Source organism: Camelus bactrianus, chromosome 15 (assembly GCF_048773025.1).
Source record: "Camelus bactrianus isolate YW-2024 breed Bactrian camel chromosome 15, ASM4877302v1, whole genome shotgun sequence".
Classification (NCBI taxonomy): Eukaryota; Metazoa; Chordata; class Mammalia; order Artiodactyla; family Camelidae; genus Camelus; species Camelus bactrianus.
Window position 1 is genome coordinate 17,175,443 of NC_133553.1, and position 27,382 is coordinate 17,202,824.

Genomic DNA, 27,382 nt, shown 5'->3' on the forward strand with positions numbered 1-27,382 from the left:
TGTGGTCGGAACGGGGGTCCTGCACGGGGTCAGTCACGCTTTCCTAACAAACTCCCCCCGAGGGCCCCGTGTTCAGGGCTCGAGGTAGCAGCCGCATCACGGATATGATGCGCGAGTAACAGCAGCTCAGAGGTGGCTGTGCCGCGGCCAGGCCCAGGGCTTCCTGCGGTGGAGGTCTGGATGAGGCGCAGTCCCTCCACCTGCATGGCTGCGGCCTGCGCCGGCAGGCAGAGGAAAGCCGACGACCGACGGCCCCACTGCTGAACCTCAGCCTTGGTCCTGTTCCCACTTTCATTTCTAAGAAGAGAAAAATCGAAACTGTACTCAGCTGAGAGTGAGTCACAGGAGGCGTGTCCATCGTCCCCGTCGTCCGGGACAGGTCGCCGGGACACCTATAAAGGCAGGCGGGAGGCGCACGGCAGCCTCAGGGCGCCGGCCACCATGTGGACGCTCGCGCCCGTCGCGTTTGCCCTGAAAGCGCTGAGCGCCTTCGTGCAGCCCCTGGGCTCCCTGTGCAGCGGCCTGGGGCCCCTGCTGCTCTGGCTCCGGGCGGCGCTGCGGCGCGCGGGGGGCGGGGGCGCCCGGCCGCTGCCCCGGAGGGAGCCCGGGAAGGCCCGCGGGCGAGGCGAGGCGGACGGCGAGCCGCCCGCCACCCCCACCAGCGTCAACTACCACTTCACCCGGCAGTGCAACTACAAGTGCGGCTTCTGCTTCCACACGGCCAAGACGTCCTTCGTGCTGCCCCTGGAGGAGGCCAAGCGAGGGCTGCTGCTGCTGAAGGAGGCGGGTGAGTCCCCAGCGCCCCGGGCCGCCGCGCGCCGGGCTGCGGGGAGGGGCCGGGGGCGCGCGCAGCTGGAGAGCTTCCCCGCAACGTCAGCCGTTCCCCGGGCACAGTGAGGATGCTGTCCTGCCGGAGGGCGGGAGGGTGAGCTTGGGGACGGGCGCCTGGACCGTCCTAAACCGCAGAGCCGGCTGGCTGGCGGGTCCGTGGGGCAAACCCATCCTCCTGCACCTGCTGGGCGTCTGTCCGCCCTGCGTGTGGAACGAGCCAGGTCGGGGGAAGTTCTGTTGCGCTGGGTCTGTCCAAAGCTTTAAGGGGCTGGGATTTTCCAGCAACAGTTAATGAGGAAAGTTTTAAACAAATACAAATGCTTTGGCTTAAGAAACGCAATGTTTGAGTCTTTTATTTTGGATTATTTACGTGCTTTTACTATGACACTCAAACTATTCACAACTCAAACAAGGGAAAGACTTTGCTCGCAAGACCTGCTCACTGAATGTCGCCTCATCAGTAACGCGCAGGTGTCTCAGAGAGAGCTGGGCACCCTCAGTTCTAAGGTGGCATCTTCCACTCCACATCTGTCCCTCCTTCTCCCCTTGTCTTTCCTAGGGCCCCTCCTAAACTAGCAACATCGCCCGATTTTTCTCAACTTGCTTAACTTTTTAAAAGATAGAGAACACACAGAGAGAGACCTGTAGACATCCTGAATCTCACAGAGGGACCACACCCAGGTGCACAGCACAGAGATCTAGACAAAAAACATCAGGGTGCCCAGAGCGCCTGCTCACTTCCGGCCCTGCCCTTCCTCCCCGGGGAACCACTCACTTGTCTTCTAACACGCAGACTTGTTTGGCCCCGTCTTGTACTTCCTACAATGAAATCGCATGTTTGCCCTTGATTGGATCTGACTTATTTTGCTCCCCCTTATGTCTGCTCAGTCACCCACAAGAGCTCAGCCAAGGACTGATCCGTCTCGCCGTTGCCAGGGGTCTAGCTCAGGGTCTCACCAGGTCTGCTGCATTCATCTCACTGTCTGTGTCCCCACTGAAAGCACATTACCTTACTAAAATATGCTTTTGAAGCCTTAACTCCCCCACTTAACTCTCTCACATGGTTTCCAAGCCCAAACTCATTAGCACAGCCATCAGGCTCAGTGCGGCCACGCTCTGCCCCAGTGACTTAAGGGTCCTATGCTGTGGGCATGTCATGTCACGCCCGTTCCCCCCCAAAACCTGAGCCATCAAGCCTGTAACAGCACTGTTCTCTCCTCCTGGGATGCCCATCACCCCAGTCTCCACTGGTGAACTTCCCAAGCTCTTTAGAATTATTCCTGGTCCTTTTCATGCAGGATGAATCCCTCTCTGTGTCATTTGTGATCACATGACACTTGTTACAAATGCATATTATAGCAGGTTTTTTTTTAATTGAATGAAAGACTCTTTAAATTCTTTAATGCTTTTCAATTTTCAGAAGTTTCACCTATATGATTTCATAGAATCCCATTATAAACCTTTTCCCCCCACCTTCCCCCTTCCCTCCCCCCACTGGTAACCTCTGGTTTGTAAGTGGCGGGAGTCTGCTTCTTTTTTGCTTATTCACTAGTTTGTGGTATTTTTTAAGATTCCATACATAAGTGATAACACACAGTATCTGTCTTTCTCTGTCTGACTTATTTCACTTAGCATAATACCTTCCAAATCCATCCGTGTTGCTGCAAATGGCAAAAGTTCATTATTTTTTATAAATGAATAGTATTCTATAATATATATTTATATATATACCGTGTCTTCTTTATCCATTCACCTGTTGGTGGACACTTTTAAAAAGTGTAAAAGCTTTCGCACAGTAAAGGGAACCACCAACAAAATGAAAAGACAGCTGATGGATGGGAGAAGATATCTGCAAACGATTTGACCCTTCTAAGCTCTTAACTATGTCTCTACATCCTGTTCCTTCCATTCTCTCATTCTTCCATCCCCTCTAAACCTGCCCCTCAGATTCATCACTGGCTACACCACTGTCCGATACACTGTTTCACCTTCTTCAGTTACCTGCCCCTGTTTAAGCACACTTTTAGGGGACACTGCTTTTATTTGATAATAATGATCGTCACACAAGCTGCCTCCTCGCAGGTTAGCTTATGAATAGTGAGGTGATGTAATGTATCACCGTCCCACTGTAGAAACATCTGAGAGTAAAAGAGGGTGCTAGAGATGACTGCCTGGTGAGATGTGGTTCTCAGGACAGCAGGACCGTCCCTGGGAAACTAGGATAGAGGGTGACGAGACCTCAAAAGACCAAGGGCTTTGGAGCTCAGGGACACCTCCCAGGCCCATTTTTCCCTAGTCTCGTTCTCTGTTGCCTTTAAAGTAATAATGGAAGTTGGCCAAGTGGAAAAAGAGAAGGAAAATCCATGTGCTTTCTGTCCCAGGTATGGAGAAGATCAACTTCTCGGGCGGAGAGCCCTTTATCCACGACCGGGGCGAGTATCTCGGCAAGCTGGTGAGATTCTGCAAAGAGGAGCTGCAGCTGCCCAGTGTGAGCATCGTGAGCAACGGGAGCCTGATCCGGGAGAGGTGGTTCAGGAACTACGGTGAGCTCTTCGTGTGACACTGGACTGTGGCCGCTACCGTGGTCCAGTGCATTCTTTCCTTCCATCCTGGGCCTTCAGCCAGGCCTGCTGGGGATCAGGAGGGACAGAAAGACAAATGTGCTTATTCTCTTCTCTTTGCAAGCTGTGCACGGTGTTTTGGTTGGTTTCGTTCTGTAGGGCTCTGGGTAAACAAGTATGTCCGCTATCAATGGAGCAAGTGTTTAGTGGAACCACGAGTGGGGCAGATGAACACAATTTACAGTTTTGCAAGCCCCAACCTTATTGTTTGTTTGCTACTCATGTTGAATTTTTAAAATATTTATGGAAATAAGTGTATTTGGTAGTCTCGTGTATAAATTAATTGCTTGGACTAAAACAGTTGTTCTTGTCTTTGGCTGCATATTTGACGGCTGAGAAACTTTAAATAAAATATCTGTGTTGGGTCTGAACCCCAGGCTAATTACATCAGAACCTCGTGGCATGTAGACAGACCAACGTGGGGTCCTCCAAGGGATTCCACTGCACATCCAGGTTATGAACCACTGATCCTAAGGTTGCAGAGGGCACTCACAGCTAAGTTTTACATAGTCAATGCTGATATCCTGAGAGCAGTACCTGGAATTTAGGAAGTATTTGAAAAATGTTAGCTATTATTACTGCTCTTGTTTTAGGAAACACTTCTTACTTCACTCTTAGAGTAAAATGTTCTGTTCTTGCTTTGTATGAGCTGTTTGAGCCTTGAAATCACTCAAAGGGGAGTTGCATTTATGATCTGTTGAGGAAGTTCACAGAAAATCTCTGCTGGTGAAGATGGTGAAGAAATGGAGGTGGGAAGATAGAGAGGGCAGGTGTGGATGTGGGTAGCATATCCTATTGGATGAAGGTTCACAGGAAGACCAGAAGGCAGTTAGTTAACATCAAACCATCTGGGAAGGGAGTCACTCAGTCAAAGAGGGGTTCAGAAGTTTAAAAGGAAGCTTTGGAACCATATTCAGAGAGAGAAGAGAGGTCAGGGAGAAATGTGAGCAGAGAATAATCAGTTGGGTTTGCCAGCTGTGTCCCCAGGCGCCACTCTCCTTCCAAGATGGGGTCCACACGCTTGTCAGTGTGGTGTGAAGACTGGGGGCCAGAGGACTGCTGTATCTGAGGGTCAAAAGCTCAGATGCTTGTATGGGAGAGGTGGTGCATGTTAGCAAATTTGGAAGTGTGTAGGGAAAACCAGCGTTAGTGGTGGGGAGACAATCCGGAAGTGGGAGGTCTACTCAGAGCCGACACGTGGACAGCCAGGTGTGAGTTTCCACCGATTTTCACACTACAGTGGAGTTCAGGGTTGGCGTTGCCATATGCTCCAGTTATTAAAGACGCATCATAGCTCTACAGTCTATGTTAAATCTCCCAAATAAGAACATTTGCAAACATTCTGAAATACTGTTAGATGTCACGAGGAAGAAACATGATGATGTGTCCCTATGTGGTCCCTAATCCTCTGGCCTAAAGACCTGATGTCTGGATCCTAGGACGGAAAAGCCTAAAGTGGTCGTTTTCCCTCAGGTGAATATTTGGACATTCTCGCCATCTCCTGTGACAGCTTTGACGAGCAAGTCAATGTCCTTATTGGCCGTGGTCAAGGAAAGAAGAACCACGTGGAAAATCTCCAAAAATTGAGGACCTGGTGTAGGGATTACAGAGTGGCCTTCAAGATAAATTCTGTCATCAATCGATTCAACGTAGACGAGGATATGAGGGAACAAATTAGAGAACTGAACCCTGTCCGCTGGAAGGTAAGCACCATGTCTCTTTTCTGATTGTAGTTAAGAGAACATTCAGTAGAGACTGGCTTGAGTGAAACTAAAGGTACAGAGAGCTCTGGACACAGCGAGCCAGTCAAGAAAGTGGGTCCTTGTGTTGCAGAAAAATGTGTTACAGCTCAGTTGTGACAGCAACCTGGATCTGGGCTAGAGACCAAACAGCACATGGAGAGTTGGAGAACTCAGGTTTATTGCAACAGCAGGCCCAGAAGAGTTAACTCTCCAACCTCTGGACCCCGTCTGTCGGTTTACACCGGCTTTTATAGGCTGCCAGTTTACACTTTGCAACATCAGATGTAAATGAGGTATAAGGAAAATTGACTAATTAAGAACAAGCTTTGTAGTAATGGACCAATCAGGAGGGAGAGAAACAACCAATCAGGAGTGAGGGAAGTGGACCAATCAGGAGTGACAGAAATAATCAATCAGGAGTGAGCTCCATGCAAATGAAGTACTACAAATGGACCAATCAGAAGTTAGGGAAATGAACCAATCAGGAGTGGAGGAAATGAACCAATCAGGAGTGAGCTCAGGGAATCAATAGAATTTTATGTTTAAGTAAGCTGTTTCAGAGGCAAAAAGTGAGACAGAGCCTCTGGGCCAGGGAACTGGATGGTGCTGGCAGGAGAGTAGTAGCAGGACCCCTGCTTGGGGGTCCTGCTGGTCTTTTTATGGGGCTTCCTGCCTCACTTGGTCAGTCTTTCAGCTCTGCTAAATTTTAACCACTTACACTCTCTCTGGCTCAACTACCCCTTGTGCAAACTGGAACTGATTCCCTTCTGGAACACTGTGAAAGTAAATATTAAAAAAAAAAATACGCCAAGTGTTTGGAGATGCTCTGAAGGTTATGTTCATAGGAAGCCTAACTCAGATATGCTCATTAAAATACTAAGACTGATTTCATCTCAAAAAATCTTGGCTTATTTATAAATGGATGTATGTTCTTCATAAATTGTTAGTTCTTTTTTTTCATTGAATCACTAGAAGATACTGTGAGCAAGGACATCTCCGAATTGTAGCAAAATGCATTCACCCAGATGCATGCTTTAGGACTGGCCCCTTTATCTGCTACTGAAAAGTCCAGAGTTCAAATACACGTAAGCCAATCCAGGGTGTTTTTGCAGCATCTACAATGTGCAGCCTCTAGCAAACAATTATAAACTAAAGGCTTCCACCTCGACTGTCCTTCAGAATCAATTCAGGGAACTATTTAAAAACAGCTCCTTAGGCTTCATCCCACCCACTGTCCTGAAACAGATTAGAGCGAGGGCTTGGGTGAATATGGGGTCTTAACAAGCTGCCCCAGCGATCGTTATGCGGCTCTGCAAAGTCTGTGCCTGGACCCCAGAGTAGAGGTAAGTAAGGAGAAGATGTAGACTTCAATTCCAGCAAGGGAAAGAGGCAAGCAAAACTCATGTAAGATAAAGCTATGTGTGCTCGGATACCGTGGGAGGGCAAAACAGGCCAGGTTTAATTCTGCCAAAGCGCCAGGAAGACTTCACGTAGGAGGTGGCGTTTGGCTGTGCTCTGGCGGGTGGACAAAATTTCCACAGGTAGAGAAGAGAGTCCTGTCCAGACACAAAGGAGGGAGAGGATTAGCTGCTGTCTGTTTGGAGAACAGTGTTCTCCTCCGACCACTGAGGTCTGTGGGCTGCAAGCAGCTGTAAAGCTGGATCAGGTGCGCCATCACCCACGTGCTTCAGGACCTGGTCCCAGGAGGCAGCCCCCGCTGCGGGAGGCTCCGGGCTTGCAGGCTGCGTCCACAGTCAGCAGTGCCCCAGCGCCCAGCAGGCCGGGATTCGTCAGCAAGCGGGCAGCAACCAACTCAGGCTTGCTGCGCCCAGCCGCTCCCACTCACCCCGCCCCTCCGCCCCGCCTACTCCCCTTCCCGCTCCGGTGACGTGGGTTTTTTCGCGAGAGGCCCCTCCGTTCCAGCAGGTGGATCCTGGACCCCTCCCCAGGGAAGATGCCCACGTGTGTCTTCCCCGCCTGACACTGGAGTGAGCGTGGGATTCTGACCCACGCGGAAGTCCCACCCCTGCCAGGCCTCTCTCCTCCCCCTCTGCCTGGACTGGGGACGGGTGCTTTGGGTACAAAATGAGTGGTGTCCTCTCCCAAGACAGCCTGCTGAGGAAGACAGCCACGAAAGCAAATGGGAAAACTACCACGTGGCCAGAGCCAACAAAGGGGGTGGGGGCAGAGAAGGGGTGAGTGGGGGAGAGAATGAGCAAAGAAGGCGATATTTAGGGGGCACTTAAAATTACTTCTAAGCCGACCACAGTGTGCATTAAATGCTTCCGTGCACGGAAACCGTTACCTGGGCTCTGTGCGGCTCTGACCTTCAACAGCGCCACCTACTGTCACCTTGGAGAAGTGCCTGGGGCTGAGTCCTGTTCAGGTGCGGGTGTCCCTTGTGGTGGAATAATGCGTCTTACACACACATGAACTGATTTACTTAAAAGGGTGTTGGAAAAGGCTATTAATGGCTTTGGAAAGCTGTCTTTCCTATTCCCTGAAAAACAAACATGTTCTAAGAGCCTTAATAAGCTTGTGTCAAACATCAGTAGACACAACATTTTGAAAACACTCATTTCTCGGTTTAGGGCTGAAAACTGATTTATTTTCTTGATGCCTTTTTATAGCTCATATTTCCTTCAATTGTTTTGCAGTCTGAAAAAATAGCTCCGCAGACTGGAACAACACCATCTAGACCAGTTTTTAAAAACGTGTATTTTAGGAATGTTTGGGCTTCTAGTATCATATCTCTAAATTTCGGGGCACGATCTCGTTTCCCTGGAGGAACGTCTTTCTAGCATGTTCCTTAAAGGGGAGAATCTTTTTTGCTCTGGAAAGATGAAGCCTGGTTCGGGGGAAGTGAAATTTGGGGCAAAAACTGATGGAAAGTGCTTCACGAAGCCAACACTACACTTGTGTTCCAGGTCTTCCAGTGCCTCCTGATTGAGGGTGAGAATTCTGGAGAAGACGCCCTGAGAGAAGCCGAGCGGTTTGTCATCAGCGACGAACAGTTTGAAGGGTTCCTGGAGCGCCACAAAGACGTGCCCTGCCTGGTGCCCGAGTCTAACCAGAAGGTTGTATGAAACAAAGTCGCGTTGTTCCCCATCACAAAGTAGATTGTTTCCAAAGAGGGAACTTACTTCAGAGGGCTCTGGAGAGCTGGGGGGAGCCTCAGGGCGGAGGCAGAAGCAACGTTTCAGGGATCTTTAGGTTTCTAATGTGAAGAGTTGGGTCAGTCCTGCTGGTCCAAATGTATATATTACGTAGATCAAACGATGTTCACCAGAGCATGTCTACACTGGGGAGCTTCCAGGTGTTTCCAGAGGCAGGGTAAATAATTGGTGTGTTCTGAGAAGCTAAGGAAAAAAAAAAAGAATTTCTTGTTCAAAGCTTCCTTCCTTCAGTGTTAAGGATGGTAGTAAAAAGTCTCCTGGTATTTATCGTCCAGAGAACAGGTAAACTCGTGTTCACAGCACGGAATGTCATCCTGACCAAACAGCATATTCCAAAGGCTGTTAGGGAGAAGGCTAAATCCCCATGATCTATTAGGCGCAAATGAAGAACAGTAGGCAGAATTCATTTAACCTTTATTTTTAAATTGAAGTACAGTAGTCGGTTACAATGTGCCGCTTTCTGGTCATGACCTTTACTCCTAGTGTGCAAGTAAGTACACATCCCAGGGTCATCCTGGGGTACTGGGAGAACCGGTAATTTCTGTTTACCTTGATAACTGTTTGGACTTTACATTTTTCTAAGATAAATTGTATTATCATTTTTTAAAGCATTTAAAAATCAAAAGCTTTTCCCATCTTCCGCCAAAGAACCCACTTGCAGCAAAATCTCTCCCTCACATGCTCACATCCTAGTAGGAACTGCAGAACAAAGATTCATTCTTTATACTTTAGAACTTCTGAGTAATGTTGACCAGAGCATCTCTGAATCGGAGGCAGGGCAGCTCTGGAAAAGAGGAGAAAGGACAGAGGAGAATTCTTGTATCGATGCACTATCAAATTTGACTTCTTAAAATTTGTCTCAATTATGTAATTAATGTGAAATCAAAGAAAATAGAAATCATAATAAGTGTTGCTACTTGTTGAGCCAGACGTCATTACCCCCATTTTAGAAAGACTGAGGCTGAGCCGTAGTGTTAGCTGACCTCACCAACCAGAGGCAAGTGAGCTGACCTCATCCCCATCAGAGGCAGGGTCAGTGACCCCACTTAGAGCCCAGCAGGGGGCAAACGAGGATCTGGATGACCCCAAAGCTTGGGAAACTTACTAGTCAGTTCATTTCCAACTTCGTTCTACAGACAAATCCCCAGGACGCTTGTTAAAATGCAGATTTTGACTCGGCACAGTGGGAGGAGAAATTATCTGATGAGGATGGACCAGAGTTGAACCCAGGCGACTGGAGGTTCCTCGCTCCTCCACTGTCCTTGGCACGTACCTCCTGCCCCGCTCCCACACTGGGAGCTGTTCCAGAGATGCACCCTTGAGAGCGTGTGTGGTTGAGGCCACCTGGACGGTACATGTAACTGAACCCATTTAAGGCTTCTCTGTAAGCTTTTAAGACTCTGGCAGGGGGCTGAGACCCCCTTGTCTTACAGGCCACCCAAGACAAGCCCTGTCTGGAAGTTCCCTGGCTTGTTAACCCCACCACCTGCCCATGTGGAGTGGCTGCCTCTTTATCTGTCTCTCCTTGCCCTCCACGTATGAGAGGCTGGTTTCAGATTTCACCCAGGGAACTCCTGAGTTTGCAAACCAACCAGCAGGTCTGAGGTGGACCCATTATTCAACATTTTAACAAGCTGCCAGGTGACGCTGATGCCACCGGGCCACCTTCAGATGTTCGAAAGCAAAGTCCCGACCTAGCCGTGCACAAGAGTTAGCGAACTCCAGACAGTGGGACAAATCCAGAATGCAAGCCAAGAATGATTGGGGAAAGAAAATCAAAACAAGAGTGGCATTTGTGACCAATGAAAATTATACAAAATGCAATTTTCAAGGCCCATCAGGAAAGTGTCAGTGGAACACAGCCACACCCGCTCTCCAAGTGCTGTCTGCAGTGGCGACGCCTGCAGGGGCTGTTCGTTGCTATGGAGACCGCAGGGACAGCAAGGCTGAAAATATTTACCATGTGGTCCTTTACAGAAAAACTTTGGCAGAATAGGGTTAGGCAGTGAAGGAATACCCTCCTATAGATGTGTAGGTACGCCCTCTGTAAAAGGCATAATTAGTTACAGGTAACACAATATTAAAATCCTCAGGCAAGCTCTGAGGTAGCAGCATTAAAGGAGTTCTGCTTTGTGCATTGAACAAGGTGGGCATCGGAGGTGAGGCGGACACGGGGGATATTGAACAGTGAGGGACCGGGCTGGAGGAAATGGGGAAATCAGCCGGAGGATTTCATTGTCAGAGATGCTTCTGGAGTCCCCCGTCCAGCATGGGGCAGAATCCAGCCTGCTCGGATCTGTGAGAATCTGAATAGACACAAACAGATCGCCTGGAGATGTGTGTGAGGCAGGGATGGGGCGCTGGCAGGTGGCTCAGCTTGTAAGGGACACACCCAGGGACACTCAGGAGGAGAAGCGTTGAATCCAGAAGTAATCAAACCCAGACGTTGTCAGACAGGCTGCTGAGCATACACCCTGAAAATTACGCCTGATGCTAAATTTGTGTATAATTTCTCCTTTGCAGATGAGAGATTCCTACCTTATCCTGGATGAATATGTGAGTATTTCTCATGAATTATAAAATGGTCCCTTAAAAAATGACCAAGCAGCAATGCCAGTGTTGAGTTCTAATGAGCATAACCATTCAGCCCGGACTCGTTCTTCCGAGCCGGCATTTCATATTTGTATTGTCACTGAGCAGCATTAATATCATGGGGACTTTACCGTGTCAAGCTCTGAGCTAAGTGTTTGGGCCGGTATTGGCTTGGACTCGGTCCTGTGTTTGCACTGCCCCCTCAACACGCACACACACTTGATGGTGTCTCCCATGTGGCTATGGATGCATGGATGTCACATGGAGGCGACATCACGCAAGGCAGACTCCTCTGTTCTGCCATCTCTGGCTGGGTTCTCTGGTCACGGGGCGCCCAGGGCTCTCTGCGGCAAGGGCATGCCACACTTCACATTACTGCCTTTAACACCTCAGATGCTGCCAGCTGGTCCTCTGACAGATAACTCTTGGCTTTGCAGAGAAGAGGTTACAGTTCCTCTCCAAAAGCCACTGATATGTCTCTGTCTCACTGCCTTCCAAAGGCAAAGATAATCAGCCATTCTCAAAACTGAAACACAATCACTTCTCCTTTGCCCTGTCACTTTTTCTTCTTTTTCTTTTTTTTGGTCCAAATTCATAAATCTTTGCCAATATTTCTAGCACAGGACAAATAATTCCATTCAAAGACCTGTTTTTAAGAAACGAGCTCCAACGAGAACATTGGCTTCTCCGTATTTACACTGGATTTGGTGTTTCAAGAAATGCTTATTGTGACTTTTGCTATTTTACTATTTTCAAGTTAATCAGTGATGCTTCACCATCATTTTATTTTATTTTTTCCAATATGAACTTTCTTTAGAGAGTATGTGGGAAAAGGTGATAACACGAATGTTCAGTTTGTGGGTGCAAGGTAGAGAGGAAGAGTCAAAGGGAATTCATTTTTGGAGCATCATGACTGGTTGGGGGTTTTGACCACTGTCCCTCCACAAACGCTCTGGTCTCTGTACAGCTGGAGTAAGTACAGTGGGAAGAAAATTTACTTTTGGCAATTTAAGAACATTTTGAGTCAAGAGGTATGACTACAGAATGTTCTGTGCCATGGTAGGGCATAGGGAGTGTGGGCACCTGGTTCCCACCTGTAAGATGCATAATTTAGGATAAAAACCAAGGCCCTTAGCAGGGCATGTGGGACGCTTCGTGATGGGGAGCCTCTCTTCCTCTGTAGCTCTTTTCTTATCACTCTCTTTCTTAAAAGAAGCTTTCATTAATATTTGCACTTACATATTCGTGCACACAGTTTTCACCCCAGCATTATCGTCTGCCTGCAGTCTCCCAGACACACCATGGTATTACATGCTTCTGGGCTTTTACAATACCCTTCTCTCCAGCTGAAAATTTCAGAATATAATTCGAATGTCAACATTGTTCCAAAGCCTCTCCTGATTACCCACCCCCGGCCCCCAGTGGAGGGACATTCATGTCCTGTGATGAGTGAATAATTGTGTTTGTCATGCACTTCCCTGGCCTGATGTGTTTATGTCGGTGACGGCAGCTGGATGAGTACAGAGAGAACGTCCACAGAATTCAGCATCCTCACTAGAGATGGTGCACAGGTCACGGGAAACATTTGCTGAAATGACTGGAATATCAAAACTCATTCTGAGCAGGGAGGGTATAGCTCAGTGTCAGGGTGCATGCTTAAGATGTACGAGGTCCTGGGTTCAATCCCCAGCACCTCTACTAAAAAAAAAAAAAATCATTTTGTGTTAGTCCCCAAAATTGAGTTTTACAGGATAAATTACACAGAAATATCACACCTTCTGTCATGAATTCCTAGATGCGCTTCCTGAACTGTAGAAACGGGCGGAAGGATCCTTCCAAGTCCATCCTGGATGTTGGCGTAGAAGAAGCCATCAAATTCAGTGGCTTTGATGAGAAGATGTTTCTGAAGCGAGGCGGGAAATACGTGTGGAGCAAGGCGGATCTGAAGCTGGACTGGTGAAGCCCAGCTCTTCTGTGGGGACCCCCTGGGACCCCACACTCTCACCAACGTTGCTCAGGGACCCCAAATCCGATTTTCAGTTGCACGTGGAATCTGGTTGCCTGTGGTGACTGAACCCGTAAATTACTTGGATGATTGAAATCCGAGGTCGTGCAAGCCCACTGACTTCGTTAATCAGCTTATTCAGAGCTTAACATTTGAGTCGTGTTTACTGGGACTACTGTATTTCCATTTTGAAGTCATTTCCCCAGTCTCTTATGATAGTCAGTTATTTGCACATCTGGAAAAAGTACAAATTTTCTCCCCCAATGACCTCTGCTTGTTGGGAGCTGCCTTTACATGGCTGCAATCTTGGACTTTTTACCCAGAAGTTTAGAAATAGTCCATGGATGTTTCAAGGAATGAGAGATGATAATCTTACCCGTCTTCAGTAAGCACCCAGGAGGAGACAGCCGGCCTGCCGGTGCTCTGCAGGGCCCCGGCCCTTGCAGGTTTCTCCAGGAATGTGAGTGATCTCTACTGCCCCCTTTCTCTTCCGAGATTCTTAGCGAAAACAAGGTTTCATGATGAAGCGGCCACGGGGTCAGGGCTTGGACTGTGCTGCGAGTCTGCTGAATCTGTCCAGCAACAACTTGCGAGCTTATTCACGTAGGTGGTTGTCCCCCTGCCCCCGAAAAGGGGCAGCTTACTGGGTTGGCATGAGCTGTTTTGTAAAAGCACGGGGTACACGTGGAGGAAAGAGCGTGATGAAAAGTGTAGAATGTGCCTGGATTTTTCTGTAAATGAAGCCGTGGCACACTATAGCATTCCTCAGCTAACTCTGAATCGCCTGAGACACGCCTGTAATCGCGGCTAGTGTGGGAGGATCCAGTGCCTGCCTGTTCTCGCAGGAAGATAAAGCTGGACGGAAAATGCCCCTTGAACTGGGTCAAAGAACAAAATCCTTCCCTTGTGGAAATATCACTTGAAGCTTATTTATGTAACCTAGATAGCATCCCATTGCTTAGAAGAATAATAATTCTCTGTCCTGGTTTTAAAAAAGCAAAATCATGGATGATTTTTCACTCGAGAATTTTTAATCCCGCTGCCATTCCAGCATTGGTCACTAGGTGGCGTTTGAATGTTGCCTGATTCCGCTGAGCCCCCAGCAGAAATTCTGCTTCAAAATCTATTTTTGAGACGTGGTGACTTTGAAAGTTTGGTTTTTCCCTCTTTTTTTCCCTCAGAAAAGATATTCCTACTTCAAATTTTAAGTCACATTAATTCAGCTGAATTGTGTCCTGTCTGCAAAAGAATGATTGCCATGTATTTTTCATTTTATTTTATGTTTTTAAGAAAGAAAAGAAAAAGAATTGGAATACATTTTTCCCTTGCGGGTTCTTGAGCATATCTAAGTAATGATGACCTTAATATAATCAGTATAAACATAAAGCGGTTCCTTTTTTTTAACTTAGAATGAGTGTACTTTGCTGATCGGCAAAGTTTTTCAACAGAGAAAGGGCACGTATGGGAAAGCACAGAGATGCTGTCTGGCATACAGTAGGTGTCCAATCATTATGATCTGAAACAAAGCCTGGATCTGAAGCCCAGATCCCCTGAGCTGAAGTCAGTTTCACTCGATCTGAGGGAAATTGCGTTTCTCTTTCCTCAAATGGGAATATAAATAATAAACTGCACTTGAAAAATAAGCTATTTAAATACATTTTCCAGGTGTTTTTACACCACTGCCCCCTTCCTTATGCACTGTCAGGATTTTCATAGCCTTAATGTTTCAAATATTCCAATGTTCATTTTTTCCGAAGGGGCTGAAATAGGAACTTTTAGCATTAGAGTAAAATTCAAGTTCGGATTACATAACATTTTGTGCTATTTTTTTTTTCTTCCTGGTTTTTAAATATGAGTGTCAGCTTCATGAGATAGATTGTGTTTCATTAGAAAAACAAAGGGCAATTTAACCGAGGTATATCGACTTAAGTGTTAAGGTCAACTTAGTAACAAGTCTTGCTTAGTTTAGGCTGTAATAATATGAATGAAATCTTGTCTTACGAAACCTAACAGAGATCAGACATTAGTGATAGCATATGGTTTAAAAAGTAAGACTTGCCTCTGTTTTTTAGTGGTAAATGACATGAAAGTCGCCTGTTTTAAGTTGGAAGATGAGTGAGATCGTGTGGCTGACTCATCAGAAGTGGAGGCTCCTAGTCTGTGACTGTCTGGAGTTTGGAGTCTGGTTGTTGGGTTAATAGAGAGAATCATGGTCCTGAAACAAGCGGACAAATTCTCAGTGAGACTCTTTTAGGCAATAATTCATTGCCCTCTGTTGAAAGGACTGTTTAATTCACTGTAAGATTTTAAAGCTTTGTCTTGAGTGTTTATAGGCCTCAGTTTTAAGGAAATATATATATATTTTTTTTCTCCGTATGTGATGCTGTTGACTATTGGTCTTTTGTATTGTAAAGTGTTGTAACATATTAAAGTATTTTTTGTAGATTACCTTCATTCTCAGTGGGTCAGTGTAGTGAAGTCTCTCCTCGGCGTGTGTTTAAGGTAATTGCATGCTTTTACAAACCACCATTGCTCAAGGCAAGTACACTTTAAAAATCAACAAGGTTATCAATAATTAATACACACATTTCAGACAGCCTTCTCGGCAAGATGGGGCAGAGATGAGCCACTGGGGAAAGTACTCCTTGTGTTCTAAAGTGAAAGCCAGCATCCTGGGGACCCAGTGCCCCAAACCCGGCTCCTTCAGAAGGAGTGAGTTGCTGCAGACAGCAGCAGGAGGGCCTAGAACCACCGTTCTCAGTGTGACCCAATCAGCAATCCAAACAGCGGGTGTCTCAGCCCAAGAACCCCAGTTCTGAGTCACCCACTCAGTCCTTGACGCCCTGGATGCACCAGGCCAGCCCGGCATCTGCTTCCACCGTCAGCCTCTCTTCTTCCCCATCATCCCTCTCCTGGCTCCCGGAGCCAAGGGCTCTGCATCCCTGGCTCCAGTGACCGCCTCACGCCCTCCAGACTCAGATTGGTCTTCCCGGGACAGGCAGCCTTCTCCCTGGCACATCCTTGCACTTGACCTCTGGTTACAAGTACTCACTTCTACAGGAAGGATATGGGCTCACTGCCTTTCCCCATCCTGGATAAGCCCAATGCTGGGCTCCAGCCCTCAGGGCAGGAGGCAGATCCAGGGGCTTGAAGACAGTGAGAGAGACTCAAGGGGCAGCACAGGTCCGCGATCACGGTGGCCGGCCTGCGGAGAGCCAGCACATTTGGGCTGCACACCCCAGTGCCATGCCCCTGCCGGTACGTGCCCTACCAGTCAGGGCAAAAGAAGGGGAAATTACACAGAAAACCCACATAGCAAGTCCAATTCGGATGCCACTGAGATGGATTTGAAAGATCAGAAGAAGTTTAACCACACTTTTCCCCGTGATTCCAGAAGGAATATGCATTTGGAAATATATGAAAAACAGAGTAAAACAAAATGAAGAGAAGAAAAATCACTCGTAATTGTATCACCCAGGGGTAACTGTTAATTCACTTCACGCCTTTCCAGCTGTGTATATTTTTAATGGGACTCAATTCATACTGTATTTTATTTTCCACATAGTATCTTCTCAAGGCTTTTTAAAGCCAATTAGCATCCTTATACTTTAATGAGAACAGCCAGTTCTTAGAAATTCACACTAAAAGATGAGAGGAGATTCAGTGACATTCTAAAAACCATAGTTAAGTTGAAAAAAATCACTGAATTTGGTTTTTGAATTGTTTAAGTATTTGTTTATGGATATGAGTACAATTCGAGTTCTGGGAATTCACTTTATCTGGAAAAAACTATTTATCATGATAAAAATAAAGCTTCTCTGCAAGCTCATTCCTGGGGGACCGAGGGAACTGCCCAAAAGTGATGTATTTTTTTCACCCAGGGCCATCTTGACTTGTCCTTGTCAGATTCTGCTCCCAGTTTGATGTGTGAGCTTTTTCCGCACCACCAAGCAATTCTACAACACCAGCTGGATGTTTGTACTACAATTCAACTCAGTTCTGACACTCTTCCTGGCAAGAGCATCAGATTCTACAGATTAAGGGCTGTGTCCCACAAGACCGCCCCCATCACCCCCAACTGGGATGCCAATCACAAGTGCACGTTGTTGCCCAGGCCTCTGACTGATCAGCTGTACTCGAGCATCCAAGGACCCCCTCCCAGGAGAGGGTTACTTTGCTGGACCAGCTCATAGAACTCAGAGAAACATTTCACTTAGCAGACTACTGGTTTATTACCCAAGAATAGAGTTTTGGAGCAGCCAATGGGAGAGATGCACAGGACGAGGTCTGGGCAAAGGATACACTGGTACCCAGTACGCCAGTCTCTCCAGATGCACCAGTCTCCATATCCCCATGTGTTCAACACCCTGGAAGCTCTCTGAACTCCTGTCCTTGGGGGGTTCCACGGAGGCTTCATTACATAAGCATGACTGGTTAACTCATTGGCACTTGGTGATTGGACTCAACCTTCAACCCCCTCCCCCATCTGGAAGTCTAGGGGTGGGAACGAGAGTTCTAACCCTACAATCACATGGCTGGGTGCCCTGGCAATCAGCCCCACCATAAGTGACCTAAGGGCTTTCCAGAAGTCCCCTCAATAACATAGCAAAAGATATCTTTTTTGGTGTCATCACCCATTCCAAAGAAATTGCAAGTGTTTTAGGAGCTTTGTGTCAGGAATGATAAGGGCCAAAAATACATTTTTTTGTTATAAATCATAATATCCCGGTGGGAGGTGGGTCTAGCTCAGTGGTACAGCACATGCTCAGCATGTATGAGGTCCTGGGTTCACTCCCCAGTACCTCCACTAAAGAAAAAAAATCACAGTATCTCACCCTGAACCCCCCTTAGCACCACGCCTGAATAGAGTGACCTCTGTCCCTTCTCTCTTGAGGTTTGTGTTGTAACGAAGTTTCCTAGAACTTCTCCCCACAGGCTGTTACTGAGGAGTCAAGAGACCCCTCTGTGTGCATCTGTGAAGTCGGAGCTGGGTATTTTCAGGAGGGAAATTTCATTGCTCCTTACATCACAACTCAGATGTCACTTTACTCAAGCACTGTTTGTGCTGAACTGACCTGTCTCAGTCAGCTTGGGCAGCCGTCTGTCTTCAAATTTACCCTCTGCAGGAAGACACCAGTCACATGGGGTTAGGGCCCACTGTGCTCCGGCGTGACTCCATCTGAACTCGTTACACCTGCAATGACCCTATTTCCAAAAAGTCATGTGGGGAGGTGGTAGAGATTAGAACTTCAACACACGAACCTGGGGGACACCATCCAACACCCCCAGCAGTGCTGTTGTTGACTGACGGCAAGGACGGATTTCCTCCTTCACTTGCCCTTTCTTTCCTGAACTTTCGTTTTTCTTCCTTAAGCTGTTATGCCCTTTTTTCTTAAACAACTTTACTGTGGTGTAATTTCTGTACAGTAAACTACTCATATTTCAGATGCACAATTTGATGGTTATATGCTTTGCTATTTCGGCTACATATTTTATTGGATAGTGAGGTAGGTTTGCTTTTTTGCATTTTCTTTCCTGGTGTCCTGAGAAAATATCTTGAGCTTTGCAATTTTTCTAGCTCCAGGAGTGTTTGCGAAGCAGAAGGCAGTCTCCCTGCATTTCCGTCTTACGTGAAGAGCTTATTTGGGACATCTAGCTGGGAGAGAAAGACAGGCAGCCTTTGAAGGAAGGGAGGCGGGAGGTGGACAGAGGAAGGTTTCCTGAGAAGCCCTGAGAGTGGCAGGGACTTGGCATAGCCCTGGGACATGTGGAAGCTCTCAGCTTCCCGGCCCCCTTTGGAAGCTGCATCCCTGCATCCCTGAAAGAGAAACTGAGCATGGCTGCTTGAAAGGGATGGCGTGCCTGGAGGAGGAGACTGCCGGCGGACCAGGCGACAGGCTAAGAACGACAGGTGACATCCCACTTCCCAGCACTGCAAAGTCCCCCAGATTCTCGCGTGCCTCTGGGGAGAGGCAATCAGAAAAATAACCCACATTTAATCTTTTTTTTTTTAATACTCAACTTGCTTCTTCCATTTTTTCTTTTGCTCTAATTCTCTTTATATAGTTTTAGTGTTTGCTCTAAAGGTTGTAGTATGTAGAATTGCATTTTTATTTTCAACACATTTGGGAAATTTGAAATCACTGCTTCTTCAAATTTTCATTTATTTTTTAAACAGCGGTACTGGGGGTTGAACTCAGGACCTCGTGCATGCCTCGTGCATGCTAAGCATGCACTCTACCACTGAGCTCTACGCCCCCCTACAAAAGCTGGCATTTAATTTAAGTTAATTTTAAAAGTTAAAGAAATGTGAATTTTCTGTGCATTCAGAATGTGTGGTTACAAATTCATACAAATTCCATTGCCTAAAGAGTTTTAATTTTAAGCCACGAGTGTGAATTGAGAGCTTCCCTCAATTTTGTGTCTAGAGAAGGAACTTCAGAGTGGATTCCCAGTTCTCCAGCCTCGGGACCACTTACTGCGGTGGCACTGATGCCCTGGCCCATAGCCATCTAGCACAGAGTCTCGCCCTTAGTAGGTAATTAAAAGGAGGCTCGTTCAGAAAGTGAACGATGTCACATGTCCATGGGCACAAACACTCAGGAACAATGGGTAGCTTTTAAATGAACCTGACAGGACAAACCACTGGGTGAGATGGTTGAGAGCCATGACCTGCGCAGAGGGCTGGACTGAACACCAACCAGTGATGGGTTGGATGTGGCCTTGAGAGACACAGGCAGCTTATTGGAGAAGACCAGGAAGGTTGCCTGGTGGCCCAGCCCAGAGCAGATGATTCCAGTATTTATTTATTGAGCACTGAGTATGCTCAAGGCCTTACGGGAAATTCCATACAATTACATCACTGCTCTTCTACAGAACCTATGACCTAATAATCAGACAGTAAATATCCAAAATACGAAGTGTAACAGATGCCACCATCAGCATGGAGGCACACTATTATACAACCTCAGAGATCTGGAGATGGGGAAAGCAGCGACGGGTTAGGAGGACTTCACAGAGCACAGAGCTACGTCGTGCAGCCTGCCGCGAACTGGACTATCCGGCGATGAGGTCTCCTTTCCCCATCTCTCCCACAACAATCGTATTAACAAAAACAAACATAGGAGTGAAGTCACACGCGCGTCACTGCATAAGCACTTACAGGTCTCAGTGCCACAGCTGGGCAAGAGGTAAGACGACGTTGGTTTTGTACCTCAGCCCTCTCCCTGCCGGCCCCCGATCCTCCGCCCCAGCCGCTGGCTTCAAACCTGTGCCCCTGCTCACCACAGAAACGCCTGCATCTCAGGGTGGACCACACATCGTCTTCCCTGTGTGCTTCCTATCGTCCATCCCTCATTCATTTAATCCTTCATTCATAGGCAGCATCACACAAGTACTTCCCTGGCGCCCCGACCAGTGCAGAGGAGGGAGGTGTGAGCATATTTGCTGTAAAGCTCAGGCCTTTATTCGGAACCATTTTCATCTTCCAGTGAGAGGCTGGAGCAATGCACTGCTGTTAGGGTTTTTCCCGTTGTGCCTTTTTCTTGAACGATGACATTTGCACAAAGAATTTGACAGAGACATCAGAATTCATATCTAGGGAGGGGAAATATTTACCAGAATAGCTTCTCAATGTGGATGAGACAGATTTATGTTTTTTTTTTTAATATGTGTATGTAGTGGGGAAAGACAAATTATGCAGATTGCCAGAATAGTTAAGAATCTTCTAGTTTAGGGGAAAATGAAACAAATAAGAGCCCAGACTACGGAGTCCTTACAACTTTGCAGTTATTTTGAGATGGCTTTATGTATATTTGCCTATTTAATCTCTAACAAGCTCTCTCTGACCATCTGCATTTTTCATATAAGAAAACTGAAGCACAGGGAAGTTCAGTAACTTGTTGAAGGTCACTGGGCTGGGGCATTAGAATTCAGAGCAGACAGTGTGGAGGGCTTGGTGTTAAGGAGGAAAGATATGATGTTGGGTTTTCCCACACTTTTGAAGAAAAGAGTCTGTCCATTAAAGGAGGCATTCTTTCATACATACCAGTAGGTTTTGTTCAGCTGTGTCTGCCGGAGACATATAATTTAACACTTGTTTAACTTCCAGCTCCCAGAGGGAGTGGCTAAAATAACTCTCACAGGAAAATTCCACCTTCAAAGATCTTTGACTCAAACAAGCTAGAAACCCTAAGAATAGGAAGTATCTGGGTGTGCCTGGATCTCGGGAATCCACAGAACAGAGGGATCAGACAAGTCGCCTCCTCGCTTCCATCCGTCAAAGCCGTCAGGTAGGCAGTGGGATGGAGAGACAGTTCACGTGACGCTGGCGTAGAAAGGCCCTCAGCCTTCATCACCAGGTCCTCACACGGCAGGGCATCCAGCGGAGGTTCCGGGAAGCACACCCCCCGGCCCCCAACACCTGGTCCGTGGCTGGAGTGAGTCCTGGCCCCGCTGGCCCAGCCCAGGGCGCCCTCCATCCGCGAGCTGGCTAAAAGTGCTCTGGGGTCACCGTTTCGTCCCCAGCTTGCTGAGCTTTTAGCCGCAGAGTGTTGGTATCAGGGACCGTCTTCTGGCCGCCCCGCGACGAGGCACCTCGTGCTCCGCTGGGCGGCGTGGGGTCCGGGTGGCCCCGGGTGAGCGGGCGTCTCGGCGGGCCTGCGCGGCCGAGGGCGGGCGGCAGGGGGCGCTGCGCTCGGGCCGCGCCTCAGCGCCCCGCGTCTTTGTGCCGCTCGGCGCCGCCGCCCACTCTCCCCCCGCGGGCGGTGCGCCCCGGCTGGAGGGCGGCCGGGAATCGAGGGCGGCGCCGGGCGGGGCGGCGCGGGCGGCGGACGCGCGGCGCGGACACCCGGCCTGCACAGCGGACCTCGGCGCCGCGCTCGGAGCCCCGCCCGCGGCGAGCAGCAGCGGCGGCCCCCGGCCGCGCGGGACCAGGTGGGTGACGCGCGTCCCCTTTGTGTCGGCCTCCCCGGAGCCGGGCGCGGCCGAGGCACCCGAGGGGGGTGGGGTCGGGCGGGGGGCGATGGCGGGATCCGGCCGAGGTCGCCACGCTGGCCCTGCCCCTCGGTGGCTCCGGTGCCGCGGCCCCTTGGGGATCCGGAGCCCGCTTCCCCGGCCCCAGGGGTCCGCAGCGCCGCGTCCCTGCGCTCCAGCCGGTAGGGTGGCCGGGGGCGGCTCCGGGTTGGGGGCCGTGTGACAGTCGCGGTGGACGTTGTCTGGCAAGGGCGACCCGCGGGGCCACGGGGAGGCTGGGGGAAGGTCAGCCCGGCCCGAGTGGGCCGGTGCCCCACGTCCTCTGCGATGCACATCCCAGCGCCCAGTGACGACTGAGACCGCCCGCCTCCCTCCCTGCACGCCTTCCCCTCCCGAGGGGCGCGCCGAAAGTTCCTTGCGGGTCTCCTCACCCGACCTTCCAGCAGTGGCTCCCCGGCTCCTGGGCACCATCCTGGGCTCCCGGCTCTAATGGTTCAGGCAAGCCTGGAGGCTCGGGGTCTCGGGGAGGAAAGCGTTACTTAACTGCACCCTGAGGATCTCCCTAGACAGAGCTCAAGGTGGTCTCTCCGAAGTTCTTTCTCCCTGCCCTTTGCCCGGTGCATAATAATACTAAAAAGCCCCCTCAACGGATATCCCAAGCTTGCTTTGTGCCAGGCCTATGGCAGGCCGGGTAAGGGAGAGAGTTAGATAAGGCCCCGGGGGTGTTCCGGTGGCTCCTGCCCTGGAAGTGGAGGGGAGCCTGGTCCCTGCGCCGACCGACCCCACACCTAGTTCTGAACAGCTGTGGGCAGGAAGCCCTGTCCTAGGAGTGGGGCCTGGGAATCCAACAAGGACACGTTCCAGTGAATCTGGCTGGAGGGGCAGCCCGCAGATAAGCTGTGCTGACAAGTAAAGTGTGAGGCTGAAAACGAGGTGGTCCAGAGCCTTGGAGCTGTGGAAGTTCCCTGGCGGGAGAGGCCAGAGAGGAGAGGCGGGTGTGTGAGGAGGGATGTTTAGTCAAAGCTTGCAGGTGGGGCGGGCTCAGGGTGGCAGGAAGGGCCCCAGGCCAGAGGGAGCAGCGGGGCAGAGGGAGGGGGAGGGAACACAAGGGGCCTGCTCGGAGCTTTCCCACGGGCCTGCAGCCCACGTGCTCCAGTGACTGTGCGCCTGGCCCTGGTACGGAGAATGGGGACCTGGTCTTCTGCAGTTTCCTGGCAACTTTTCGATTTTTGTTTTGATTATTTTGTAAAGAGTGCAAACGAATTATGACTAGAATGATCAGGTGAGAGTCGATCTTGAAAATTGGAATTCCAGGCCGACTTAGTCTTGATCCTGTGGCAGTGGGAGCTGTTGATGGTTTTGGAGGAAGAAAATGAGCTGGGCCCTGCTTTAGAGTGATGAAGGCTGCGTTGAGGGGTTCCAGTGTGAGATGTGTGGTCTTCAGCCCCCAGCAGGGGCTCCCACCTGGACCCCTTATCTGAGGCCTGGAGAACCTCAGGAAAAACACGATGCAAATGACCTAATTTTAACGGAAGGGGAGTTTTCCAGATCCAGCAAATTGGAGTTTGGAAGTTTGTTTGAAGAAACTCTGGTTCAAATGTCACTGCTTCAAATGTCACTGCCCGGATGGCACTGATGGGGGAAGGGGAACCGTTGAGGGTGAACTCAGGTGCTGGGGGCGGAGCTTCAGCCAGCGGATGAATCGTGCGGAAGCTCTGCGCCATGCAGGTGGGGGTCTGAAGACCACAAGAGAGCTTTCACATCCGCGTTTTACAAAAGTGTTCCAGGGCCCTCGGCTTGATCGTGTGTAGTCGCTGCCCCCACCTCTTTACCTGAGCGCAGGGCTTGTCGCGGGGACTCAGTGTGCTTTGGGACTTGGAAGGGACCTCACACCCTTCAGCTGAAGCTGCTGGCATCCAGCGCTTGAGCGTGCCCAGAGCCACACAGCGGCAGGGCCTGGAGCTAGGAGGCACGTGGCCTGTTTTTTCCACTGTGGTTCATAATTTGGCCCCACTGCCTTTTGTTCAAATTTCCCTTCCCTCTTGGGATCCTTTCCCTTTGGTACAGAGACAGGAGGAGGTCTGCCCGTCTGTCACGTAGGCTGAGAGCCACAGAGCTGGATGGCATCACGGATCCCCAGCCCAGCCTGCCCTTTGGGACTGTGAGGACACTGGGACATTGTAGACTCGGAGGGGAGGGTCCGGGACCCCAGCCACACAGAAGGCTGTGGCATCAGCTCTCTGGACAGTCTGCTGTTCTCTTGCTCCACACTTGAACTCGGGAGGATGGAGACGGGTCAGCTGCCCTGGGGATCAGTGATGTGCGGAGGCCTCAGACTCTTCCAGGGCATGTGGCCCAGCAAGGACCTCCCTTGGACCCCTGGGCTGTGGAATAGCAGCCGCAGCCGAGGGGCTGTGAAAAGAATGAAGTGCCTCTGAGGGAGATGGACCTTCCTGTGTTCACTTGGGTAGTTTCCTGCCTGGGAGATCCGAGAACTAAGTTGAAGGCTCTTCTCTTTCCTTTAAGACTAGAAAAGTCATTTGAGGTAATCATTTCTGGAGCCAGTCTCCTCTCTCCTTGGTTTCTGCATTATGGACACACATGAATACCTTTTCTTAATTAGATGGAGAAAGTAAATTGAAGCAACTGTCCCCAGACCTGCTGGGGACTTGGGCGGGAGGACAGAGCTTGTGCAGCTCTCTGACCCAGATCTGTGACCTTGGGCAAGTGTCCTGACCTCCTTGCGTGGCCCCAGTTCCTTCGACAGCGAAACTAAGGTGTTGGCCTAAGTGGTTTCCAAGATCCAGAAAGAAAAATGTGCTGCTTTAAAGGTCTTTTCCAGGAAAATCAATACTGCAGGGCTGCTCACCAGTGCAACCATTTTTAAGGCTATTTGCAAGAAGAATTTTTTTTTTTTTTAATTTTTACAATGGCTTTCCTCAAAGATGATGAGAGATGAGGCTTTGAAAAGGGCGGTTCCTGGGTGATAAAAGCTGCATCTTCCTTCTTTCCTGGAATATAAAGCCTGAGCTGGATTGTGTTTCCTGAATGGCCCACAGACGCAGAGAGCAGGGCTTCCTCTAAGCTGACAAGCTGGCTGCAGTGTCACAAAGAATAAGTTCCTGGATGGCATAGGAGGCATGCCAGCCTGCGTGTTTATTGTAGTCTCCCGGACTTCAGCTCTGGGGAGCCAGGAAACAATGGGTGCCCAGGTAGTGTTTCCCATCACCAGGTGCCGGGAGGAAGTGCTGTGCGCGCTACGGAGGACCCAGTTCTCATGCAGCCCCCAGGACAGGCGTCGGTACTGTCCCCGACCTACAGAGGAGGAGAGGAGGAGCAGTTATGGTGTCAAGGCCTGGCACGTGGCACATGTTGAAGCTGGCGGGGACCCAGAGTCCTGTGGAAAAGGAGATATTCTGTGACCTGGAGGAGGCTACGGTCTTGGGGGCGAAAGTCACAAATTGTTCTAGCACTGGGGCTGGTGTGCGCCATGCAGTGGGGCATGGCGAGGAGCCTGCCCGCGGGATCCAGTGATGCCGGACTGGGACTTGAAGGATGTGTCCCAGTTATCCAGGCAAATTAGACAGTCAGGGTCAAATTCGGGACCTGGGAACTGACAGCCAGCACTGTTGGTCTGGGCCAGGCCTGCCCCTGTTGTGTTGGAGGGTGGCCTGGCTCTCTCTGAACGCCATTCAAACCCAGCCTCCCAGAGATAGCACGTTGCTTCCATTTCTGGAATCTTCTGGATGGTCCCGCCGACGTGGTGACTTTCATTCTTGGGTTTTGGGGGCTCTGTCCTAGAAATCTTCCCTCCTTTCCCCTCTCCGCCCCCAGTTTGCTTGGTGGAAGAGAGAGGGTTCAGGGAAGATGAGGAGGAATCCGGCAACCACCACGGTTTTTATGACCCACGATTGCCGTCCTCTGACTTCAGGGGCACCGAATAAGGTTGCCGCGATGCCCCGGGTGATCGTAGCTGGGCGGCAGGGGGGAGCCTCCGAGCTGAGCTGGAAGTGAGCCCCAGCACGGATGGCAGGGCTCTGCGGGCTGGAGCCTGGGCAGACCTGGCCGGGCAGAAGAGGGTTCCAAACCCAGATGGCAGACACTGACTCTGTCTCTTATGCTGGTTATTGGTTAAACAGGGCTTTGTGTCTGTCCTCGAACGCTTCCTGCAGCGTGATTTTCCTGAGACATTTGTTGGCTTCCCAAGCGCCAGTTTTCAAGCAGTGCTTTGAAACTGGGCACATTTGATGTTGCGGTGGCAGTGTCTTAAGGTTATCTGGAGGGAGGCGGGGCTGTGCCCACCACATCAGAGGAGAAGAGAATGCGTCTGGACTTGCACTGACCCACCAGCCATGCAGGCAGCCTGGGGCTGTCCCTTTATGTCCTGCCTGCCTCCCGGACCTGTTACCTGGCCAGCGGTGGGTGGTGTATGAGTCCCGTCCGCTTGCGCCCTGTGGTTGGCTTGTCCGCAGGCTCTCCCGTGTTCCAGAACAGCACCGCTGGCCACCCCCTGCCGCCCCCTCCCTGGTGAGGCTTGCCCACACTTCCTGCAGGAAGGACCTGCTGGTCAGAGAGGCTGTTTTCTCTCCCCGCTTGTGGTTGGGAAGTGTGCAGACCTCGTGTTAGGGACCTCTTCCACCCCAAGTTGAACAGTGTCTTAAGGAGAATCATGGAGATCTTGTGTATCTTTCCTGGGACACTTTGCGTTGGTCCCAGTGGTGTCTCTCCCCTGCTCGCCACTGACCTCTTGCCATTTCCTGCTGGGACACCATTGCCTGTTAAGTCACGAGTGTGCCCCCAGCTGAGCTTTCCAGGTTTTTCCTGACTTGGTTCCACCCTGTCTCTCCAGCTCTGATCTCTCTGCAGCCTCCACACATGAGCCCCAGAACGTTCTCCCACCACCTCCATGTGCCAGGTTCCTAATGATCCTTCCAGACTCGGCACACATGTTGACTTTTTCTTAAAGCTCTGGGATCATTAACGTGGGAGGGGTGTGGAGGCCGACTTTTCCAGCACTGGCTTCTGACGGATGAGGCAATGCAGGCGCGGAGCAGAGAGGACAGAGCTGCAGACCGAGGGCCCCAGCCAGGCCCCCTCTTTCCAGCCCTGAGCTCTCACCCACGGGCTGGGGATCCTTTCCTCTACCACGTGCTTCCACTGCAACTTTTTTTTCAGAATCTATAATTGCACTGAAACCTCTCTAATTTTGACATAACTACGTCATTTCTCGTACTAAATTAAAAGCCCTTCTAGGGAGGAACTTTTTCGTTCTTTGCATTCCCTTAGTACCTAGCATGCTCTTTCTAAATGCATTTTTGCCCGAGTGAATCCAAGGTAGAGAAACCTGGTTCAGAAGGGACCCTGGGGCAGGTTATCAATGAGGAGATGGGATCAGGGTTCGCATTCTGTTCTCTAGCAAGATCTGAGCAAATGCAGGGGTGC

At 49.8% G+C, this 27,382-nt stretch overlaps 2 protein-coding genes across 4 annotated transcripts in view; both read left to right on the forward strand.

Annotated features, from left to right (window-relative positions):
* RSAD2 (radical S-adenosyl methionine domain containing 2) lies at positions 1-15,421 on the forward strand. Its single transcript, XM_074341615.1, has 6 exons — positions 1-787; positions 3,213-3,374; positions 4,926-5,155; positions 8,122-8,271; positions 10,894-10,926; positions 12,758-15,421. The coding sequence occupies exons 1-6, from the start codon at positions 442-444 to the stop codon at positions 12,920-12,922; spliced, it is 1,086 nt and encodes a 361-aa protein (XP_074197716.1). The 5' UTR covers positions 1-441; the 3' UTR covers positions 12,923-15,421.
* A 6,325-nt stretch (positions 15,422-21,746) lies between these two features.
* RNF144A (ring finger protein 144A) overlaps positions 21,747-27,382 on the forward strand; it is a 108,875-nt gene continuing 103,239 nt past the window's right edge. The window contains exon 1 of one of the 3 annotated variants that reach the window (XM_074341617.1): positions 21,747-21,901. The gene's annotated coding sequence lies outside the window, so the exon portion shown is untranslated. The remainder of the gene's footprint in view (positions 21,902-27,382) is intronic. The other 2 variants (XM_074341616.1, XM_074341619.1) reach the window with 2 other exon arrangements.

Coding starts and splice junctions, on each gene's coding strand:
- RSAD2 (XM_074341615.1), top strand. CDS start 442: ATGTGGACGCTCGCGCCCGTCGCGTTTGCCCTGAAAGCGCTGAGCGCC. Junction 3,375..4,925: donor GAGGTGGTTCAGGAACTACG/GTGAGCTCTTCG, acceptor GTTTTCCCTCAG/GTGAATATTTGGACATTCTC. Junction 10,927..12,757: donor ACCTTATCCTGGATGAATAT/GTGAGTATTTCT, acceptor ATGAATTCCTAG/ATGCGCTTCCTGAACTGTAG.